General features: G+C 38.3%; 1 protein-coding gene across 1 annotated transcript; it reads right to left on the bottom strand.

The window, feature by feature from the left end:
• Window positions 1-231: 231 nt before the first annotated feature.
• vstm2b (V-set and transmembrane domain containing 2B) lies at window positions 232-14621 on the bottom strand. Its single transcript, XM_079601262.1, has 5 exons — window positions 13699-14621; window positions 13102-13289; window positions 12258-12287; window positions 10979-11381; window positions 232-1285 (listed from the first exon to the last, which is right to left on the bottom strand). Exons 1-5 carry the CDS (start codon window positions 13769-13771, stop codon window positions 1197-1199), a joined length of 783 nt encoding a protein of 260 aa, XP_079457388.1. The 5' UTR covers window positions 13772-14621; the 3' UTR covers window positions 232-1196.
• Between the last annotated feature and the right edge of the window lie 10462 nt (window positions 14622-25083).

Below are 25083 nucleotides of genomic sequence, written 5' to 3'. Positions count from 1 at the left end.
CATTTGACTAATGAAATGAACCGTGAGTTGTACGGCAGCTGTGCTCAGTTGGTGATGCTTGCGAGAGTAATGTGTTTTTCAGCTGGATTTGGGCCTATCCTATTGTGAAGAATACATTACAGTTCATGACACCCGTGGGACGCTGTAGTGTTTAGCCGAGACTCTACCGTCATGCAGCTGCCTAGTGCTTGCGCACCTGAACAAAACAAAAACAGGTTTTTTTATTTATTTAAAGAAACAACTTTTATTTCAACTGTGTTGGCAACATACCAATGTTTTTTTCTTTTCTTTTTTAAATTTTATAAATGAATGTCTTATCTTGACCACCATACCTTTAATAAAAATAAACATTATTAGAGGTGACTAACAACCACTATGGTAACATGTGCCTTATTTGATCAAAATATATATGGTTGCATTTTTATACATTATGAGACAAACAATGCTCGAGAACTCAAGAAGTCAGATGTGAGGGAACAGAATACACAGTATTACACACAGTCTTGTAGAAAGAACTGACATGAGAGAGTGCCTTCTTTCACATTTATGAAATGAAAAAATGAGACCGCTGACCAGTTCATGCAAAAAAAAAAAAAAAAAAAAAAAAAAAAAAAATCTTGAAAAAAAACCTTGATAAAATTATTTAAAAAAAACACAAATAAAAACAACAACAATAAAAACAATGCAATCTCAAAAGACTAAGTCATTTATGATTCAACATCAGATACTCCAATAAGAACAATGCTAAAATAAAAACCGTAGTGAACTGGAAAACAAACAAAAAGACCTTAATTAATCATTGAAAAAAAATAAAATAAATTAAGAGAGCCATGCATTTGGCAAGGCAAGCGTTTATGGATGTCAGTTGAGTGTGTGACACAGTTGTGAAGCTCTAAATTCACATAGACTCCTTTTTATTTTTTTTGTTTTTGTTTTTTTCATCATGCTTCATATAGAATCCATTTTACATCCAAATCTGAGACAGATCTTCTACACAAGTCCCAGAAAAGAAAATGGCCTTCTCATTATTATTCTGATATTTTTATTTTCCTCAAAGTCATATCCCATCCCTCTTTGTGAAGTGCCATAATGGTAGATATATTTATATATATATATTTATAGATACATAGTTATATTTTCCCTTTGTTGTTTGGTACATAAAGTGAAATCATTGCGAGTTGTTTGGCTGTGGTCTCTTAGTAGGCAAACAGGAAGGGGAGGAGCTTATGCAGGATCAGCAGAGTGATGTAAAGGAGTGGCTCAGTGGCTGCCATGTTTCCGGAACCTGCAAATGTCAGCGAGAGAGACAGAAATGTCTGTTAGATCACTTGCACTGTCACAATATACAATTAATATCATCAGCTTTTCTTTAAACATTAATTTACCAAGAACATTAGCATTAGTTTGACAAACAGAGCATCTTCATTGCTTTTGGTCTGATGATTTAGCATGTGGGCCATATTTCACATCATTAAAGTCCTTCAAATGGCTCTTTCATAACAACTGCACAACCGTTTTCCTGTTATCGCCTCATTCCTACATCGAAGTTGACAATCTCATTTTACAAGACCGTAATGCAGTCAGCTCTGCTGGAGATGTTGAAAAAACAAGGCGCTCCTAACATGGAGATAATATCCCTATAGGGCCTCCATGTAAGCTACTTGCCCTCGTGTGGAAACTACATGACATATCCTCTCTGTGACTGACAGCAAAACAGCAGCCCGCGGCCCTTTTGAGTGCTAGCCAACAACGGCACAGCAGAACACAGAAACCGATTGTGACACTTATACGCACTTATACAAACACACAAGAAAATGCCAGAAGGATGCATTTAGATCACACATCCCTCCAATATAGAGATGTACGCACATTCTCACACAACATAAACACACTAGTAATGATTAATTGCTCAACGGGGCTGCAGCGCTGCTGGCTTTTAGAGTGTGAAGCGGCCGTATGTTTTCTGCAGTTCTGATTTTTCCCATGGCCATTTCTCACGACGCTCCTTTACTCTTACTCTCCCATCATCCCCAAGCAGATTAGCATGGTGTGCCAGGCTGCTTCGTGACAGGAGCAACGCGCACGTCACGCTAGCACGACATCCCACAAGCTCTAGGAGCATGTCTTACAGTGGGCTCCTGGAGCGTGTCCATATGTCTTATGAACCCACGTTTATTTTGCTTCTTCTCTTCGATCATCATTATTGCAGAGGGAAGAGGATGGTGTTGTACTCGTGCATGGTTGGTTTAGTTGGTTCAAGGCCGTTGGAGGGACGATGAGGTTCAATTTCATGCTCTTTCTGCAAAGTCAAACATTACAGCAGGGCTTAGCTTACTCTTGATTTGACTCAACGTTCAGCTTTTCCTCTTTATACTTTGTATTAGTATTTCTAATACATAACAGGCACAACTATAAAACCCTGATATATTGGAGCTATTGTGGGTCACACATTTTCTGAAACCAGAGGATCGTCCTTCAAATTGTCACTCTGCACGCAATGAAAATCTCTTACCAAGGGACATGATAGATACACAAGAGATTAGACTAAACAAGGGTAAGTGAATACACGAACAGACGTGCAAATCAGCTAAAATGGCAAAGTCATGACCCTGACTGCTGTGGAAATAATTACAGTCACCATCGACGCAGAGGGCTTCTGCGTCCAGCTCATTACTCACATGTCATCGGTAATCTCCTCCTCTTCCTCATTTAACCCTCTAGAAAAGGACATTAATCTGTCTGTTCGCTTAATAACATATTTAATGAACACACCCCAGTGATCGAGGTCAGTGCCACTTTTAATAATGTGTTATAACCTTTGAGGGATTATGGTTCTCATTCGGGTGTGTAGAAATGTGAAAGGTGAATTATATGCTTGCACAAAAAAAAAAAAAAGCCCACGTTGTTTGTTTAATAATTAATGCTGGTCAAAAGGAGTGAATTGTCTCTTGGTGAATTGAATTGTATGGATATTTAAGATCTATGTGAATTTAGGCACGTCTTCAGCAGACTGACTGACTTCATGCAGAATATTTATTCTCTAACATTTATTTCCAGGTCATTTGTTCCCATTGCCCCTTTTCTCACTCTTTTAACTATATGCTACATGAAGCATCCTGCCTCAGGTCTTGCCACAACCTTGAGATTACATTTTCATGTGGACCAGTCACTGTAAAAGCAGAATTCTCTTAACCGACCCTGTTCTTTTCTAGACACGAATGCTTAAATGTATCAGCTCACAGTAATATTCCCTTCCGTCCAGCCCTCGGGCCATGAACAAATGACCTGACATTCTCCATTAGCTTCTCCTGATGCAATGCAGATTGTCTTAATGATGGCAAAGCATCCTGATCTATGTGCAGTCCACTTATGAGTCATCGTATACCGGTAGTAACATTAGTATTATAAATGCAGTGTTCTTGCTGCATTACAGAATTTGTCAAAAATAAGTCACGCGTCATATTTTGCTTTTATCAGCGTTTTTTTTCTCCCTTCTGATCTCAGCAGGTGTTCTTACGCAGAGCTATAATGGCCCTTGAGGGCCCACTGGAGGATCAGAAGCAGTGGACTCTAAAGATGAAGGATTAGAGGGTTATGGTGTGATCATATCTGTTGAGCTGAGGCCGTGTCCCTCTCCCTCTGAGGGATAATAGAGTTTCAGCAGCACACTCTGCACACCTCAAAATCCAATTGACTATGGATTGTCGAAGCCTTGCTTTATAAGCTGCGGGCATATGTTTGGCCATCCCAGCATGCCTGTGAATGCGGAGGCTGGTATAGTAAATCGATGACACCTTTGAATGATTTCTCGTTTCAAGTACTTAAGATGCTAATGGATCTATAATGAATTATAATATCAAAACCGTGGTACAAAGCAGTGCAATTATGATATCTTCACATACAAAGGAAGCCTACAGGAAAATAAGAAACATGATGATAAACAATCAATGATACTGGAAATGAAAAAGGGCGGGTGACACTTGCTCCCTCTGGACATGAGCAGAGCTTCAGCGAACAAGAAGATTTAAGCCCGAATGGCTGAAAAAGAGGGAATATTGATCAAACACAATCAGTATTCTGTATATACTGGCAATTGACCTGTTTTAGCCATTTCACCTAAAAGACACAGACCATCAGTTACTGTAAATGTTAAAGACCTTAGTCAGGGTAATGATATTTTTAATTTTTGACAGGAAAGAAACAAGGCTGTGAGGGATAGAAGTAAAGCGCATTCAAGTTGATTGTACTGTTGTTTAGCAACATATAGATTGTTCAGTTGATGAAACATCTTTCTGAGCAAAAAAAAAAAAAAAAATCATTAGAAAAAAAAATCAACATTAAAGAGTTTTGAAAGCTGTTCTGAACATAATGTGATCGAAGACCTTGTTACAGTGCCTGCCTTGTTTACATCCATGTTACATTCAAAATGCCGTCTAATCTGACTAAAGCCTCACTGTAAAAAAATATCTTCATGATTTGTTTTCACATTTTTTTATATTTTGTCAAATCAACTTCGAAAACTAATGTGTGAAGAACATACTATTTTGAGTTTCTGTTTATTATTCTGCTTCATTGTATTAACTAAATTTTTTAATTACAACAAACTAAAAATTAAGGCAACAAGGTAACTTGCTTTTTTAAGTTAATCCAACTTTTTTTTTTTTGGTGTATATAGGCTAATGCATGTTTTGGCAGCTAACTACATTTACACTGTGTCCTAACCAAGATGCAACTTGGTAAAGCAACAAATGACACAAATCTCATCCACTTTAACCAGAAATTTTTGTTCTAACCATCCGTTATCATGATAAGCAACTTCTTTTGGTCAGTTGCTTGGTTTCTATTTCTGTGACGTCGCTCTAGGTGACCACACCTACATCATTCACGGGACTGAAGAAGCACTACACATGTACTGTATGTAAACATCAAATATGGATGTGTTCTTCAGCTGTAGCATGTCATGAGAGACAGGCTCTGTTTCCACCTGATATTAATAAGCTATGCATTTTCCATGATCCGATCACAAGAGGTCAGCATTAAATACACGTGGTAATCGGATCAAAAATATTTTGATCAGGTCGCTGAAACCACATGGTGGATGTGACCACATCACATTTGTAGTGGAAATGCTCATCCATCATAATGCGCCCCTGACTGCGGTGAAGCACCATCTACTCACTGCCAGCGCCTAGTCACTATTGACAATAGACAATGGACTTTTTTACCCATGAAATTTTCTCAAAATTTTGTTAATGTGACTGCACCTTAAAATGTGATCGGAAGTGTTGTGACAAAGTGCAGCTGCCTTCCATATCCTTTTCATTCGCCTCTTTTCCCACTCGTTCGTAAGCCATATACAAATAGTTAGTTATAGTACTCGACGCTGAAAGTGATGTAAAGTGTGACGAAATAAGAAGGGGATATCTCAATGAAATCCAAACAAAGCATGGTCACAGAAGACTCATTTAAAAAGCATTTAATATCAGATGGAAACGGTAATGTAATCGGATCACCAAACACCGGTTGAAACAGGGCCTGATAAAAATGTGCAAACAGAAAGAACTGTCCTGGCTATTTTGTGATTGATTGTGTTTCGTTACTATTTCTGTGTTTGGTGTGGATGGACAAATTGCTTCCACATGGTTAGTAGACAGTGTATTGGTGTAAGTGTAAAACAAAGTAAGATCCCATTTACAGTAGCAAATAGTGGCAGATACTGTGTAGCAAACATTATCGTGTTTGCACTATGTGCAAATAGTATGCTACCTGTAACGCATGTCTAAATACTGTAGAAGTAACACGCTGTTTGTCTCAAGGGATTGTCTGAGCTACAGTATGGCGGGCAGAGTAAGTGAAAACAGTCACTTCCAACAAGGTTAGCAATTTGTGTAAATAAATACTACCATTTTGTTGTTAGTCGTTCCCTTAATTTGACGTCCTCAGCGCTAATAAAACACATACTATGACCATATTAGGTTTAAATACAAACTCGAGAGACACTGCACTATTGAAATAGCTGACAATGAGTCATGAAGCGCTCTAATTTTCCTCTGGATTGTCCATTTATTCGGTCACCTCCCATTTTAAACATCTTTTCACACCGATTTTAGCCAGCTATCATATATCTATTATTCATGCTCTGAAGCTTTTCTTCAGGCTTACCTGCCAACCCCCCCCCCCCCCCCCCCCTCTCTCTCTCTCTCTGTTTATGTGAGTCATGTTTTCAAACAAAAGATTGTAGATTGAGACAACGCTTCCCTTGATTTCCCTAGTGAAATCAGCAGGTACACAACTAAGCACAGTGTCCCAACATGACAGAAGCAAAGATGAAACAATTAACACTCGTCTATGAGCGCTGAAGTGCTTGACAAGGCACAAACCTATCCAGTGAATAAATGTCAGCGGCGGGGGGGCCTGCAGCTGCATGAGGCTCATCAGTTAAGTGTGAAAGCTGTCCAGAAGCACTAAACACTGGGTTTCCCCCCTAAAGCATGCAATCAACCCACCACCACAACCCTCCGCACTCGCGCTCACACTCGCTCTCGGAAGGGTTTGTGAGTGTGTGTGTGTGTGTGTGTGGGGGGGGGGGTGCAATATGATGACAGGTGTTTTAAGTTAGCAACGTATGTGGGAGGCAAAAATGAGCTGAAAAGTAAAAAAAATCAATCAGGATTGACACACATGCATTTTGTATAATTATCACACGCAAAATAACAGATTGATGTCGGAGCGCATTAGATGTCGAGAGAACGTAGAGTTCTGAGAACACACACACGCACACACACACACACACACACACATAGACTAGATTAAAACAGCTGTGCAGCTGGAGTAATATTAACTTATCAAGGGCGCCAAGGTCACCTGAGGTGGCATGATGCATTGTGGGTAGAGGCATTGCGTAAGCCTGTTTGTGCTTCTCCTCTTCTCATATCTTTTTTCTCTTTATTGTATTTCTTTCTCTCTTTCACAAACTATTTGCTCTTGGATTGTCTCTCTACAACTCGACTTCAAAAAATTGTTTACAAACCCTTGTGTTGATCCAAACCTGTTTGACTTTCATTGTTGTGTCACACACACACACACACACACACACACACACACACACACACACACACACACACACACACACACACACACACACACACACACACACACACACACACACACACACACACACACACACACACACACACACACACACACACACACACACACACACACACAGGAAGTCAAAAGGATCAACATATTCAAAAACATTTACTCTCATTGTATGGAATGCTAAAACATTTCCTTTTTTCACAAGAAATAAAGGGTTAGGAATGACAATGAGGGTGAGTAAATTATGATACTATTCTCTCTCTTTTTTTTCTGGTGAACTATCCCTTTTACACTCTCCCTCTTTTACCCTCCCTCCTGCCCCATTCCTCTTTCTGATGCAAAAAGCCAAATGTACGAGAAAATCTTAAAATTAACTTGTGCATTACGATTATTCAAAAAAATATACATGGACAACCACAAAAAGCTTAACTATACAATCAGAAAGCACTGATATTAATATGAAATGGGCATCTAAATTAAAAATCAGAGCGATCAGACAGGACATGTTCCTTAGAGAGCATGAATCATGAACCTTTTTGTTTTTAGGAATCTGTATCCATTCTCAAAAGTGCAATGAGTTAATCTGCTTTTTCCAGTAAGGACAGACGTGCCACCAAGCCCTGCTGGGAAAAATAACAAATAAAAGAAGTGAACGCAGCAAGAGGCAATTTGATGCACCTGACAGCGTGTAGAAGGCCAAGCTTATCAGCTCCCGTCCGTGGCATTCCTTTAATATTAATTGTTTCTGCCACTCAATGAGATGACATTGTGGAAAAGTGACAGATACATGTTTCCAAAAGAGAAGGTGTGCGACTGTGCGTCCGTGAGAAAGAAAGAGAGTGAGTGTGAGCAGCGAGGGGTGCATTTTCTTTCTGTCCTCAGAAGCCGATAACCGTGGTCAGAACTGAAAGGTGCAATCCTTCAAATGTGGCAGATGACTCTTTAACCTTCTCACTCCAATGACAAAATCTGAGCTCTTAACCAAAAGGGGGAAAAGAGAAAGCCAAGACAAATTTGAGATTTTTTTCTATCAATGTTAAATGTGCCGAAGCACTTACAGACACATGACCAGCATTGGTTGGCTGATTTTTAATAAATGTCCCTGACTCTGTGAGAGAGACAGGCTAAAAATCCCTTTCCACATTCATAAGTATAATATAGAGGCTCTCCATCACATGCAATGCAAAGGTACACATCACAATCCCACAAACAAAAATAGTCTAAAACATATTTTTTACAATTATTTTTAAACTAAACAATAAATGTAACTATAGTTTTTTACACCACAATCCTTTTGTGATCTGTAGTTGTGTAAAATAAGGGAGAAATTAGCATTGACCCAAACCACTAATGATTTCAAACCATGTATATCCGAGCAAAGGCAAATTACCTAATTATACAAAAACATATTCCTGTTTTTTTTCTCCAAATAAATATGGTGAATTGATTTTGTATTACAATCCTAAATTTCACCCATTCTAAGGGAGAACAATAATGCATGAGGTATCCGTGTAAATAGAGAGATAGAGGGATAAAGCCTGGAATGATATACCGTGGAGGATCAGAGCACTGGCCCTCTTAATGTCCGACATGCTCGCTCGCCAAATGGCTGCCTCCATGTCTGGCTGCACTAAAGACAGGGCTGGCTGAGCAATGCATGTTGGCACACACACACAGTCACTCCCACACACACACACACACACACACACACACACACACACACACACACACACACACACACACACACACACACACACACACACACACACACACACACACGGATGTACTGTATATATCCACACGGTTGTCATGGTCCCAATAGAGCATGCGTCACAGTTTTATATATAATCAAATGCATCCCGCTGCTTAAGCTTCTTCATCAAGAAAGATCTCATAAAAAAGCTAAATTTACTAGTCTATTAAATATTTGACATTTTTATTTTGTTTGCACAGGGAAATTTGTCGAAGCCTCAAAGGTAGGCTATACACTGTTCAGATAAGTAAGATCAGTAAGATTTTTTTCAAAGAAATTTACATGTTTACTTAACACATTAAATTGATCACAAGTGCCAGTAAACATTAATATATAGTCTATACAAAAGATTTCTATTTTAAAAAAATACTGTTCTTTTAAACTTTATTTTCACCAAAAAATCAAAAAGGATTCTTTTGTTTCAACAAAAATTTTAAATGGCACAACCGTTTACAACATCGTTAATAAAATGAAACATTTCTTGAGCACTAAATCAGCATATTATAATGATTTCTAAAGGACCATGTGCACTTAAGACTGGAGTAATGATGCTGACAATACAGCCTTGTCATCAGGACTATTTGTTGTTGTTGCTGTACTATTTCACAATAATACTGCTTTTATAAATGCTGCTTTGGTGAGCAAGAGACTTCTTTAAAAAACAACCTCAAACATTTGAACGGTAGAGTATCTGTAAATTAAATGTAACTTCATGTTACACATAATAGGATTACTTTGCTGATCAGGCTTGATTCTCAAACATGTTTAACTAAATATATTATAAAAATCTAAAATATAACTTAACATTCTCAAGAGAAGAAGTGAAATGTTATAAAATGGGATTAACATGATGATATCAGTTCTTGTTCACCATTTGGAGCCCTAGAACGCAACTATTGACATGGACATGAGACTGTTACCCTCCACTATAACGGTAAACTTCTTCTGAATTCACTGTATCCGTCTATAGTCCACAGCAAGGTAAGTCACTGCAGGGTAATGCATCCCTGCCACAAACAAACTCCTCTGGCTCAGCTAGAGACTTGATGTAATCACCCTCCGTTGTCTGAAGGATTCACTCCCGCAGTGACAGAAGACACCCAAGCCTCTAAATCTCCAATGAAGACCCCAATAAATAGAGGCCCTGACCCCTGAGGCCAGAGTTAAAGAGACAAGGTGATATCTTGATAACCTCCTCTGTCACGCTGTACAACGGTCATAAAGAGACAAGAAGGGTCGAGACTGATGCTCTGAGGCTGGACAGATCTCAATGCCACCTCTGCTTAAGATAGACATAGTGTTGCCAAACCGCTTTTATTGCGCTTTTAGAGTGCACAATACATAAAGATTCTCTCACAAGCATGCACACACACACACACACAATTTTCTCCCGGACTGCCTGAGCAGAGGTTTGATATGGAAGGGTGACAAATTAAACCTTCCAGCAAATGTGATTATTCTGTGATCTGCTTCATTGATGTGTGTGCGTGGGTCAACAATCTCCAACATTGTGGCAACCAAATGTCCGCACTGTGATAGTATAACCTGAAAGCAGGGGGTGGGGGGTTGGCAGACGCATGTCCCCATGAGGAAAACAGCTTAATAAACAAACTAAACGATGTCTTGATGAACATCTATATAAATGCAAAGACGGTTCTGGGAGGGTTAGGCTAAGGGCTAAGATAAATAAAATATCATTAGCGCAGTATAAAAACAAAAAAGTCAATGCCAGTCCCACCATGATAGAAAGGCAATGTTTATGGACCTACAAGATTCAATACAAGTTAATTGCCTATTCCCATTACACACATCATCATTTTTTTAAACGTATATCAGAAATAGACAGCACTCTAAAGAGGTTTGTCAAAAGCTGAATCTGCTCAATTATATCATGGAAATAACATCAGAATTAAGGCCTTGATTGTATATTTGCAGTAATTTAATAAAAATAAATGTTCTGAAATTCAATATGAGCCACATAATAGTAACTCCAAATTAATTTGTTTTACATTAAACTTGGCTTCATAATTTAATTCCATAAAAAGAAAAAGTCTCCCAAACACTAAACACTTGATTATTTTTCCTCCCTCAGCCGCTTGGTGTCGCTGTTGCACTGTCACTCACCGGATCCGTGCTGTTGTCTCTGGATAGATGAATTGCCTGGCCGAGGCGAAGCAGACGACTTGACTGCAGATCCCGTCGTAGTCGTTGAGGAGGGAGCGGGTCCCATCCCAACCGGCGGAGGCACGCGGGGTTTACCCTGACCCTGGCCCGGTTCAGAAGTGGCCCTTCCACCCGTCGCTGTGTTGCTGTTCCTCAGTGGCCATCGGTTCTGGATGTGAGACACGGCCTCCTCGGCCAGCATCCCCTCGCGCGGTGTCACGCGCAGAGTGGCCTGCACCTTGTATTCCTGAGTCTCATCAGAGTACAAGTCCAAAACCCGACATTCATACACTCCCTCGTCCTCCTTCCGCACACCAGATAGGCTGAGCTTGTGGGAAATGGCGTTGCCCTGGACCCTCACCGTCTGCTCACAAAGAGACAACAGGTTTTGTTGACATGAATCAGTGATTGGTGCAACCCAGTTTTATTAACCATTAGGCCTATGTTTCATATTATTTACCATTAAACAAAACATGTCCAAAATATGAGGGTTTGGTTGGCGGACGAATTGTTGTTATACAAAAGTACATTTACATGTTAAATTTACATGCCAAAAAAAAAGCCCAGTTCTTTTCGAAATCGCGTTTGCCTGTGGAGGTAACCATAGCAACAGTATGCCGCTCGAGAACTTTGCACGGAACAGTCTCTAACGCTCCATTTGACAAACATAACTAGGCTAGTAGACGACTGTCAGTAGCCTACTATCACTTTATTTATTACAGATTCACATCTCACATGCAGGCTAGCCTGTCAAAAGTACTACTCTTGAGTAGTAGGATTTGAGCTAATCCAAGGTGTAGAATTACCTGTAGATTTAAAAAAACAAACAATTTACCTCTCTGAAAGCAATTTATTGGCTATATATTTATTGGCTATATATTTATTGGCAATATATATATATATATATATATATATATATATATATATATATATATATATATATATATATATATAATTATTTTTAACTAAATTTAAAAACGTCTATTATGGTAGGCCTATTAATCATTCGTATAAAACATGTCAGCTGAATAGCTTCTCCTGTAGAATTTAAGGAACGTGACAATATAGCGTTCTTTTGTTTATCTTTTTTAAATGACATATTATGTGTTTTCTTTTATTTTATATTTTCGTTTCTTTCTTCAAGCGACATTCTGGTTCTACTAAACATCACATAGCCAGCCCTGCACTAATGCTATTATCAAAAATACAATCACTGTAAAATACAGAATGTTATACTTACGCTTATTTTCGTGGCGTCCCGGTGGGTAACCTGTAATAGATCACATCAAAACGACATAAGTAGCCAGAAAGAGTAGTTTAATTAGGCTATTCGTGTCACAATATCAATGGGCAGCTTTTATTGAAGCTATGAAAGTCCATACAATTAACAATGAACGAGAGGCCCACTATTGGCAGTAGCACCATGGACAGCAACAGTTCCCTTTCGTGTTTCATCAGAATTCCCATTACGGTTCAACTGACATCTAGTGTTTCATGTCGCTTTCAATAGGCTATAAGAGACCTTCAACTTCATCGATAAAAGTAGATTTTATTTTTTATTTGGTTGGTCTGTCTGTCAGTAATTGAAAGTTCGGATTTTTTTTCTTTCTTGCAGCCTACATAATGAACCATGCATCGCAGGGTAAAACACATTTATTTATTTGTTTTTTGTTTGTCTGTCTCCCTGTCTATCTGTCTGTCTGTCTATCTGTCTGTCTGTCTATCTATCTATCTATCTATCTATCTATCTATCTATCTATCTATCTATCTATCTATCTATCTATCTATCTATCTATCTATCTATCTATCTATCTATCTATCTATTAAACATGACATCACGCTCGTATCCTCCTTCTAAATGCCCACCCACAGACACAACCCAACTCGATTCAACGACGTAAAGTAATAACTCATCGCCTCAGTGCGTTTAGTTGGGATCGCTCATCAAGGGATCCATCTGCACGCAAAGCTCTGCCACATCCCACTGCGGCCATCAGACAGCAGTCCTCTTACTAGTCGAATAAGAACTTCCACTGAAAATGCCTGTGTTTAGGCAGCTTTGAAAACAATGAAATCCCCGTTACCTTGGCTCTGTTGGCCGGAGCGCTAATTTGCAGTTCGTGCGCGAGCTCTTTAGGGGCCGCTTCCTTGAGGTACCACCATTGAATCTCCAGAGAGAACGGCGAGACTCCGACGGCTCGAAAAGCGCACGGCATCTCTATGTCCTCGCCCTCACCGACACTCACATCTTTGGGCACTTCAGTAAATGTGGCTTATGAAGAAAACACATCAACAACAACAGATAGTTTGGTTAAAATAAATCCATCGAATTGATATAGCCTACTAAAAGGCCTGTAAGATGTGACTAACATTTTTGTTTTGTGTGTTTTAACACCTTTGTTATAAATTGTATCTGACTTGAGTAGGCGTAATATTATGGTTCAGTTGGGAGCATCATGCTCAATTCTCTACACGTAGCCATAATTTATTACCTTTTCATTCAATTATAGGCTTAACATGCAACGATCTGGCATGAAAAAGCTATTCAACTTAACCAAGTACAGTGCATTAATAAAATAAAAAAACGAAGAAAAAAAGTGGAGAATCTGAACAGACTGTGCAGTAACGCTGAGTAAATACGCAACGTGGGAGAGACTAGAAATCTGCCCAAGTTTACTCACCTTTTACACAGAATAGCAGGGGCGCATTCAGAATGAAATAATAAAGGACGCTGTGGAGTCCCCGTTTTTCCATGTCATAAATAAGGTGGTTAGATTGGAGAACGAGTGAAAGCGGTCATTTGACCCGGAGATAAAGGTTTTATTTCATCGACATCTCCATAACTTCGTCTCGTCCGGGTTTATTCGTTTAAAGATATAGTTTCTTCCCCGAAATGTAGAATAAAAGGACTGAAATCTCCAAATAAGATACTCCAAAGCGATGCTGCGTCAGTCAAACAAAATGTAAAATCCAATGTAGCGGACCAGAAAACCCCTTTTCTGTTGAGAAAACTGTGTTTGAAAAGTGTTGTTATCTTGAGTAACTATCCTTCGCCCCTAAAGAATCCTCTGTTCCACCATTTGCTTCTTATCAAGATAAAACTTGCTTTCAACAGTATGATATCTGCTCACTTTGGTCTCCATAAAAAGAGAAGAAATCCGTGATTCGCTTCCACCACCCATCACAAAACAATCCTGCGTCTAAACCCTGCAAACCAAAAATAAAAAATCCAAAAACTAAAAAAAAAAAAAGCCCAGCGTCGGAGGATGAGATTCCCTCGACGTTTTTAAGGAGCAGTTAAGCACCTAAACGAAGAAGCGACATCAGTGGATCGTTCCAGCTCGCGCCACCGGAACCCTCTGCTTTGTGTGAGAGCGAGCGCGTGAGCAGCGAGGAGGCGCTTTGGCATTTCCAGACCACTGACAGACTGACGGGGTTTGGGAGAAAACTAACCGTCTCTGTCTCTCAAATCAGCATACGGCTCGACCAATAAGAGGGAAACCGTAGCAGCGGATTTATACAAAGCAAATCACTGGGAAATAAAAGGCTCTTCTTCATGCGGTTCACTCTGCGAGATCAACAAGCGTCTAATAAATTAACAGCCGTTGCGTCACTCACGACCAGATGTATTTAATTTTAATATGAAACTCCGATACCTCAGATTAAAAGTATACCCTTAATCTCCCTATCCCATCATTTGCCTCTGGTTACTGATAATAATACCATCGATGTAATCTGCATTTCTTCTCCTCCCTGCTGGAAAATCCAGATTAAGCTGGAAAATGTTTTGGAACATGGGCAACTGTTTAGCTGGTTTTAGGGTCATCAGCTGCAGCAAGGTGGCAGACCATCTTGGACCATGCAGGAACAAACCAGCAACCATTTGGTCAAACTGATTTTTGAACATGGTGGCTGTTCAATTGTCCAGTGACCTGCTAGCAACAACAATGACCATCTTAGAGCAGAAGCTGATATTATGCAGTATGTTCTAAAACACAGTTAGCCTAACATGTTAAACTGTATTTTCCATTAGGAATGGGAGTCAGTCAAAATAAATATCTGCACATTTCCTTCAGCCTTGTACATCACAGGATTCCAAGAAGTCAGGATTTAGTCTTTTTCAGCTCGGAATCTTTAAATACGAACAGAAATGTAGTGCTTACTGTATTTTTACTGTTTAGAGCTCAGGGAGATCCTGCCTTAGCAGGGATACAGTAATGGAAAATAAGCTACGGTGGAAGGTTGCCAGAGATGTACATAAAAATACAATTTACGATAGAAAAATATTATCTCATATTGGTCAGTCACTATGGCTAATATAATAATAATAAGTATTATTATTAGTAGTATGACTAATGAAGTATTTTATGTAAAGATTATTAAAAACTTATTAGCAAGCGTGATATAAAATCAAGATCGTTGTCTTGAATGATCTGTGATGGTTTTTGTCATTGTAAGGCATGTGTGCTACAAGTTAAATACAAACATGTCCTTTCTAATGGAATTGAAGGATGTGCGACCATATCTGACCACTAATCCAGAGTTGTCCCTGGAGTAACAGGCTTGTGCAGCAGAGTGCTTCTCTGGCTGAATCCTAAAACAGCCCTCCCTCCCAGCTGCCTGTCTGCCAATAATGTAGCACTTGTTCACCCCTACACTCCCATTAGCACTTCACCAACACAGAAAGGAAGAGAGAAACTGAGAGAGAGAGAGAAAGATAAAGGGAGAAACTGGGCGAGAACACTATTGAAATTAGGCTTTTGCCCATTATTGAAGTATTGCTGCTCAAGAGATGGCGAGAAACAAAATGTAAGGGCGCTCAGTGTGGTTGAAAAACAAGATGAGAAACTATATGAGATTGAGAGGGAGAAATCGAGAGACTGTAAGAGGCGGAATATCAGACAGAGAGGGATTGAACAGTAATCTGTCCTTCTGTTGTAGGAAGATACTCATCAGTCAAGTGCTTTGAAAGCAGTCCTCAATATCTTTTATAAGAGGAGTCAGATATCCATTGTTAACCCATGCAGCATGGCTGGTGTTTTTGTTTCCCCTTTTTTTCCCATCCCTTCATAGCTCTCTCCTCATTTTTGTGACTCAGTATGGTCAGCTGCTTGTACTTGACAAAAAGACAGGCGTCAATGTGTTTACCATTACTGTCATAATCCAAATCTTCAATAAGCATATTTTTTTAGTGAATAGACTCTGCCCTAGTACAATATTTTACACAGTTCTGGCAGTTCTTTTTTTTCTAAGTCTTGTCTTCTATTTTCTGTGTATCTGTGTTCTGTTCCATAGGAACACTCATAGTTCAGCTCACAGGCTGATTGCCTTCACCTGTTACACATTTCCTGCTCCATATATACTCCTTTGTCTTAGCCTTTTCCAGATTGTTCTTTGTGGTCCTGGTTTGTTACTGCTCTCTCTGCCAGTGTAATGTTCTGTTCCACCAAGCTTTTTGTTGTTGTTGTTGTTGTTGTAGCTTGTTTCTCAGTTAGAGTTGTTTTTGCCTTTTGGACTTATATGTGTTGGGATTTTTCAGCGGACTCTGGCACCTTTTTGCAAATTCCATCATTTAATTCTCCAGCCCAGGAAATGTCCAGCACTTGTTTTTCCTCAGCTGCATATCAAGTGGACTTGATCATTTCTGTTGAACAGATTTCTCTCTATGGACATTTCATAAACTGTTAATTCGATTCCCTCACATGATGAGTGCTATTTGTATATTTTATTATTTCCTATCTGTAAAGGTATGTAACATTACTGTTCATATGTTTGGGATCAGTAAGAGTTTTTTGTTGTTGTTGTTGTTGTTGTAATAAATTAATACTTTTAGTCCTGAAGAAAATGTTACAGAAATATTAACCATTTATAACATTGATATTAATAAGAAATGTTTCTTGAGCACATCATCATCATATCAAGAAAGATCATGTGACAGCAAAAACATTAACATTTTAAAATACATTCAAATAGAAAACAAACAGTTATAATATATTGTAATATTTCACATTGATTGTTTTTACTGTATTTTCGATCAATTAAAAGCACAACATAAACACATTCGGTATATGGATGTAAATAAATATTTAAGTGTAAATATGTGAATAAGTGCTAATAAATAAATGTTTTGACAAAGATAGTGAGAGGCATGATTCATGAATTTTTTTCTTTATTTGCATAAAATACTTTTACATCCATGAGTGGAAGTTGAATAGATCACGATCACTCAGTAAATGCCATTATGGCACTAAGCAGAGATGGATCTCATCAGAGTCTGTCACTAATAATAAGTGCCTTTTCTGGTCCTTTGGGTCTGAACCATCTGCACCCATCACTCCTTAGGATAGAACAGAAGACAGCAGGCTATGCGTTAATAATAGATAATGACCATTATACACCACTGTGAATAAAATAAGTAAATGACTATACTACATAATGGCATGCATTATCTGCTAGCATTAATTTCTAGGTAATTCCATAATCCCGAAGATAAACTGTCACAACCAGAAAGCTGTTAAAGATAAGCCATGGCTCTGTGGTATGAATTTGTGAATTACTTCATGGAGAGATTGTATGAAACTAAACTTGACTAAGAGGTGGTATTCAGAATTGGACAACTGTGTCACTTCAGTGAGATAAACAGAAAAGTTCACTGTCAGGAGCCTATTTTCTTGTATTCATAGTGAGTCGTGACGCTCTAACCATGCCTGGACGTCTCTTCGGGTTCCCTTGTCAGCTGGCTGATGCCATCTAAAATCTCACTTCTCTTGTGCTGTTGCACTGCATTTAGCAGGAAGCACAATGCGATATTTATGATCTCTGGGAGGCTGTGTCTGCTGCTGGACAGTCTCGAGAGTAAGAAAGCTATAGTTATTCCAGGGTGACAGCAATTCTGTCTAATTCATGAGCAAGCAAAGTGATATGAATGCAAGTGGCATGGTAGATGTAGCCAGCAATGCAATTTAAAGCAACACAGCTGATGGCACTCTGACTTTTTCATCATTTCCATGCTATTTTTTCCTCCATTGAAACCAAAAAAAGCTATGATGCTGGGTTTTTAACTTTTTTTTCTGTTCCCCAACCTGTCTGCTTTCCTTGAGTGCCCTGGTGTTATACTCCTTGCAACTTAGCTCATAAATTGCAGAAATATTCCAGGTTCAAATAGTTTTGTTTGCATAACACCTTACAGAAGCTTTGAGAAAACAGCACTTCTACAGTTACTTTCTGTCTAATTTAATTCTACATATTGCACACTTATTTTCCAACACACTTGCCTTGATAAATATGCCAATACACTTAAACAAATAAGAAAGACTGACTAATGTGTTCAATTCTCATGGTTTTTGAACATCCAGTCCTTGGCCCATTATAATCTGAAAATATGGATGAGACTTGATAAATATGCCACTACACTTAAAGAAATAAGAAAGACTGACTAATGTATTCAACTCTGATGATTTTTGAACACACAGTTCTTGGCCCTTCATATTATATTCTGAAAATATGGACGAGGAAGCCTTTTTCATCCATTTCACAAATCTACTCACAATTTAAATTATGTTAACAGATCAAAATATAATTGTATTTGTCAGAAACAGTTGTAAGGGCAAAACAGTTATTCTAAGATTGTTCACGTGAACTTACTAAGCTTTGCCTTTGTACATAATATTCTTTTACCATTCAAAAGTTTGGAGTTTTAATGTCTCTGAAAGACGTCTGTTATGCTCACAATGGCTGAATGTATTTGATAAAAAAACAGTGATAGTAAATGTTTTATTAAAAAAATGTAATAACTGATTTCTATTTTAACATTTGGCTATTTAAAATGTGATGACAAATCTGAATTCTCAAGGTTCATTCATTGACACGATTCATTGATAAATGAAAGTTTCAAAAGAACAGCATTTATTTTAAATAGAAATATTTTGTAACATTATAAATGTATTTACTGTAACTTCTATCAATTTAATGCATTGTTGCCATATAAAATAAAATAAACTTACGGACACCAAACTTTTAAGCAATAGTGTATATTTCAACAAAACCTTACACAATTATATACAATTGCCAATATAAAACCTCATATAAAAAACTGAGACTTACTTTTGCAATTTTCAATGTTGTAGATTTGGTATTTAGGGGAGGGTGGAGGAAAAAAGCTTGTGTATATGTCTTCAGATAGATGGATATATATATATATATATATATATATATATATATATATATAGAGAGAGAGAGAGAGAGAGAGAGAGAGAGAGAGAGAGAGAGAGAGAGAGAGAGAGAGAGAGAGAGAGAGAGAGAGAGAGATTTTAATGTGTCACACGTTGCAGCCAGGTGGTTTCATGTTCTGTCTTGAGGATGGCTCTCCACTTCTTTTGTTATGCTAAATTGAACAAGGTTGAGTACAACACACCTTTCCTACTGTGACATGGGCAAATTTATTTCATTGTCATCATTCTCTAGACAACTGTTTGATATCAACAGATACCAAACAGGGAAGGTGTGCGTGTTTGGGTTTTTGTATTGTTTTCCGAATGGCAGATTCACAAATGTATTTTAGTTTTAGATTCAGATCAGCATTGTGCAGTACATTTTGAATAGCTGCAGTGATGTCAGGTGTACCAGCAATTAGGACTCATCCACACTCACGTTTCATCTATCAGAGGAATATCTGAATCTGCAATAAACATTCTCAGGAAACAGAGGTCACTGTGGTAATGTATCCCTGTCGCCAGCACAGAATCCGCTGAGAGAGAAAGACAGAGAGTAAGAGACAATAATAGCAGGAATAAAGGTGTCTTACTTAAAAGGCAGAGGTCTTCAACCCTGCTCCTCACACTGCCCTCCAAAAATGTATACCCAACCTGCTTCAGCTTTACATTTTTAAACAATCCTGAAGAGCTGGTTCAGGTGTGTTTGATTTAGGTTGGAGCTGAACTTTGCAGGACAGTGGGTCTACAAGAGCAGGGTTGAAGACCTCTGCTTATAGTTTACCCAATAATGAAAATCCTGTCATATACTCACCCTTATCATGTCAGTCCAAACCTTTATAACTTTTATTCTTCTTCTGTGGAACAGAAAAGAAGATATTTTGGAAGTCAAAAGCAGTGCTAACCCTGCCCCGGAGCAGGGTTTCATAACCCTGGGTAAAAAGTGGTGCTAACCCCACTTGTAAATTAAAAGTAGGGTTTTAGAATGACGATAACCCAGGGTTATGTGTAGTGTGAAAAGCCCAATAAAAAACAACAACATGGAGACATTTTTCTTAAAATCTTTCTTTTGTTTTCCACAAAAGAAAGAAAGACACATAGATTTAGGAATGACGTGAGAGAGAGTGTAACTTTTGCAGTGATGCCATAGAAGAACCATTGTGGGATCCCCAAAGAATGTTTCACTGAACAGACAAATATTTCATTTCTGGAACCCTTCCGGCTTCCAGAAATGAAGTATAAACTTGTTTTCTTTGAGAAAGGTCTTCAACATGTGTCAATACATACATCTGCTTTTCTAGGGTACCCTGACAGTGTTGGTCACAGAGGTCGTTGAAACCTATAGTTGTGTGACCATTTCTTAATTAAAAGCCTTACTTACTGTTAGATTAAAAGCGTCCTCCTCTCCTTGAGAGAAAGAACATGTTATCTTGATGTTGTGAGAAGACTCTCCTGTTTATAGTTAGAGCCTGCATGGCCAAATCCAACCTTGAAGAAGCTGTGCGTCTGTGTGTGTGTTAGTATTCTTGGTTACACGAGGAACAAGTGGCATTATTGGAGATGGACTTGTTTTATTTGACAAGTTGGCACCTATAGGCACACAGTATTGAGACCTCGGAGGGACACAGGGTCCCTAACGCAGGGTCCTGGTGGCAGCCGTACGGACTGGAGATGTGCTTCAGTCTATATGTCGTGTGGAAAGTAATGTTTATCTATTTCTTAGCCAATCAAGCAAGGACGTATAGCACAGACCTTAATGTATGGTATAATTGCTGTGACCTTTGTAACTATAAGCGGTGCGGCCTACATATTCCTTGTCTTGAGCTGACTTCTGCCTAATGAAATTGCTAAATATCTTCAGTAAAAATGTTCTTTCATTTATTATAATACTGACTCTTGTCTTAAATTGACTGCACTTCTGACTCCGGGTCTTAATTAATCATATCTGGTCCTTGGGTCTTTAACTGTAAATTCCCCAACAATCCGTAAACATTCATTCATGTATGAGGTAAAAAGTATTATAGTAAAAATGAGTTTACTATGCTGGGTTAAATAAACAACCAAATTTGCTGGGTAAAATTAAACCCAACATGTGTCTTTCCTATATTTACCCAGCCCTTGGGTTGAAAACAACGATTGAAAACACAATTGTCATAACTTATTGATCACATCATTGTTTTTACAGTGTTCCTTACTATATTTAAATAAGTCAGTCTCTGAATCATGAATCATTTGATGAACAGAAGCTGAGATTAGAACAGAATGTCTCTGCCTTAGCAAAGTGGAGACCCAGACCGTTGCTTTAGTGTGCAGGGCTTTTTAGCAGCTTTAAATTAGCATGCTTAAGCTGGAGTAGAGAGCCATAGCACCCTGCATCCAAAATAACAGGCACCAGGAAGGAAAAATCACTCTGACATTAAGATGAAGAGAGATGACAAAGAGGATCATTAATTAATTAATAAATAGAAATGACTGCTCACTCAGCGAGGAGACCGGGTGTGCAGGGCTTTGAAGCGGCTCACAGATGCCAAGGTGGATTCTAGGACACATCACGGACATCATGCTCCCTCTCTCTGTATTAATGTCAAAATACACTAGATTCATTTTCACCTGTGGCATTATAAATCCACACAAGCAGCAATGTTTGAATGTAGCGTGATGCTGTGTACAGCATCTTCGAAGCGTCTTTAAGTGCTTTATGGACACTTAAAACGGGGCAGCACGCTGAGAGATGACATGATGACTCTCTCAGACGCAGAATGTGAAAGCTGCTTATTAATGAAGGGATGCCAAGCACAAGGTGTCCCTGTTGACAGAAGCTCTTTTAAATGATTAAGGAAACCATCATTTGCCATTTGTTTAGTCGCTCCATGCTGTCTCTTGTGCTTTTTCTCTTTCCTCTCTCTCTCTTTAGAGAAAGGACACATCATGGTATTTATTTGCACTGGAGAGGCTCAGATTACTACCATTTGTTCTCAGCATGGTGAAACTAAAACAGCGGGTCCCAGTTCAAAGCCTTGTATCAGCGTCATTCAATATCTCTCTCTCTCTCTCTCTTTTCCCTCATCGTCCCTGACATCCTTTCTCTTGGTTAATCAAAACCTTGCTCACATTGCTCTCTGTGCATCCCAGCAAGCAATCGTTCTCTCCTATTTGCTCTGAGTGCTCTGAAGAGTAACACTTTGTGTTGGGAACCAAGAATTAAAAAAATGCTAAAATATTCTGAAGGGGTTTCTTTAATATTTATTTAACTGCGGCATAACAAAACAGACCAGTGCAATCTGATTCTTCAACAAATTACTTGAATAAACCGGTTATTTTTAGTGAATTACAAAACTACCAGTGTAGTCTGATTCCCGAATGAATAACTCTTATTACCTGTTCTTTTTGGTGAATCAAAAACATGAAGCACAATAGGTAGGCCTATATCTAAGTTGGTTCTTTTTAGTGAATCAAACACTTACAATGCAACTTACAACAAAAGAGACATAGGGGGAGACTGGGGAGTGTTGATTTTGCCAAGTAAGACATGTTCCTGGATCAACATATTTTGTTGATCCCGGAATAACAATCCTGTCCCAAAATTTAGTCCTTACCCTATCCTTACCCCAAAATCTAACCCTACCCATAACTTTTCCCTAAAATTAGAGGGAAATGATAGTTGAATAACACTGATGTTGAAGCACCTCACCCTGGTTCTAAGCCTAAACTTGACATAAACTTGTCCCTCAAATCTGATTGGTTGATTGGAAAGTTGTTCCATGATCAACAAAGATGTTGATCCAGGAACATGTGGTAGGCTACTTGGTGAAATCAAGTACACCGTTGTAACATGGGGTCAGTTCAGTTGTAACACTGTCAGATTGACAAGTCAGAAAGCCTTTTGAGCTCACAGGAGAAGTGGCATGCTTTTCAGGAAGGATTTTCTTTTTAAAATCAATATTGTTTTTTGCCTAGCAATCATTGTATTGTTGATACAGTTATTTGGTTTGCATAATCTAAAGTAGCTGTTTCTTTTGTTAAGACAATTTGTTTTGTTGCACATTGAGGGATTTGTGGTAAATATGACTCCATCATATTTACGCGCATGTCTTATTGGATACCAACATTATCCCTCACAATTGAGCACATCAAGTGCACATTTGTAGAATGTATGCATCTCAGCATTTCCATCCAGAGTTTATTTTATGTGATATCCCAAATTCACATAAAATTGTTTTCACAATATTGTTTTTGTGCTGTAAATATAAAGTCCTCAAAGAAATAAATTTTTTTTTTATTACTTTAAATTGTTCACTTTTTTCAAGATTATTCTTAGTTCTTCAAAAACATTCTTGCATACATTTAGATTGTGTGGATCTTATTTCAACAAATTACATTTATGCATTTGGCAGATGCTTTTATCCAAAGCAACCTACATTGAATTTCAAGGTACACATTTACATTGTTATCAGTTCTTGCTTTCCCTGGGAATCGAACCCATGACCTTGGCGTTGCAAGTGCCATCGCTCTGTTTGAGCTACAGGAAATATCAAATTACCTCTCACTGTTACATCTTATCCCCAGCCTGTGTTACAACTCACCCCAGGTTGTAGGGTGTGACAACAGAACATGTGTTTGTGTTTGACATTGACTCACATAATCTGTGATTGTGATATACGTGTCCAAGTGAGTTATATTTGTAGCAGACAAATGTGGCTAGCATGTATCACATTTTGAGAGATCTAGCACATACAACTACTGAGTTACCGATCATCAAACAAAAGGTGTTACTTTCATCCCCAGTCTCCCCTAAATCAGTGTAGCTACTGATACTGATACTGTCAGTAGTATTTAATGTGACATCTGTAATAAGTGAATTATTACTATTCATTTATATTTATATAAATATTATTATTGCATTTATGTCACCTCTAAAAAGTAAAGGTGCAAAATCACCTTTTGTAAGAATTCTATTTTATATATATAAATAATGTATTTCATGTAATCTTTTCCCCCGCAGAATATACATTTCCTAAAAATACTAAAATATTTCTTGATTGGAAACCGTTAAGAAAACAGAACTGTTAAAAATAATTAGAACCAGAATAATTAAATTAAGAATCTCATCCCTATACAACCATATTCAGTGTAAACAGCCTCATTTTAGTTAGTTAATTGTATTGTATTCGTTTATTTTATCGTGCGACAAACAAAAGGAACATCTGGAGTAAACGCATAGGGAGACATCACTAATTAGTCGTTACCTGTTGCTGAAATTGAAAGAGTCCCTCTGCAGTCTCAACCCAGAAACACACTGTCACCACTAGCCTCTCCCTGTCCTCCCTACTGTGTCCATCTGGAGAAAGACTGGGGAGAACAGACCAAATTGAGGAGAGGCATATGGAGATGACTTCCTTTTTCATTTCAGTCATCATCAACTAACCAGGCAACGGATGACAGAGAGAGAGAGAGAGAGAGAGAGAGAGAGAGAGAGAGAGAGAGAGAGAGAGAGAGAGAGAGAGAGAGAGAGAGAGAGAGAGAGAGAGAGAGAGAGAGAGAGAGAGAGAGAGAGAGAGAGAGAGAGAGAGATTTTGAGATTTTACAAGTACTTTATTAAAACAGTTGCAAAAAAACAACAACAACACTCAATCAGATAAAATCACATTACATCAACACACTCTATTAAAAGTTATATTATTCTCTACAACAGAGCAGAGTACCTCTTTGTGACACCAAATATTGGAAAATTTTCCGAGATCGTTCATCAAACTGTAGTAATTAAAATCTATTCTTAAACGTGATTTCATCAACATTTTGACAAATACAAACACAGCATCATCATCTGTAGATCCTTCAACCTTATTTCGTCTACTC

Source organism: Phoxinus phoxinus, assembly GCF_949152265.1.
Source record: "Phoxinus phoxinus genome assembly, chromosome: 2".
In the NCBI taxonomy this organism is placed as follows: domain Eukaryota; kingdom Metazoa; phylum Chordata; class Actinopteri; order Cypriniformes; family Leuciscidae; genus Phoxinus; species Phoxinus phoxinus.
This window is presented reverse-complemented; position numbering and strand designations above follow the sequence as displayed.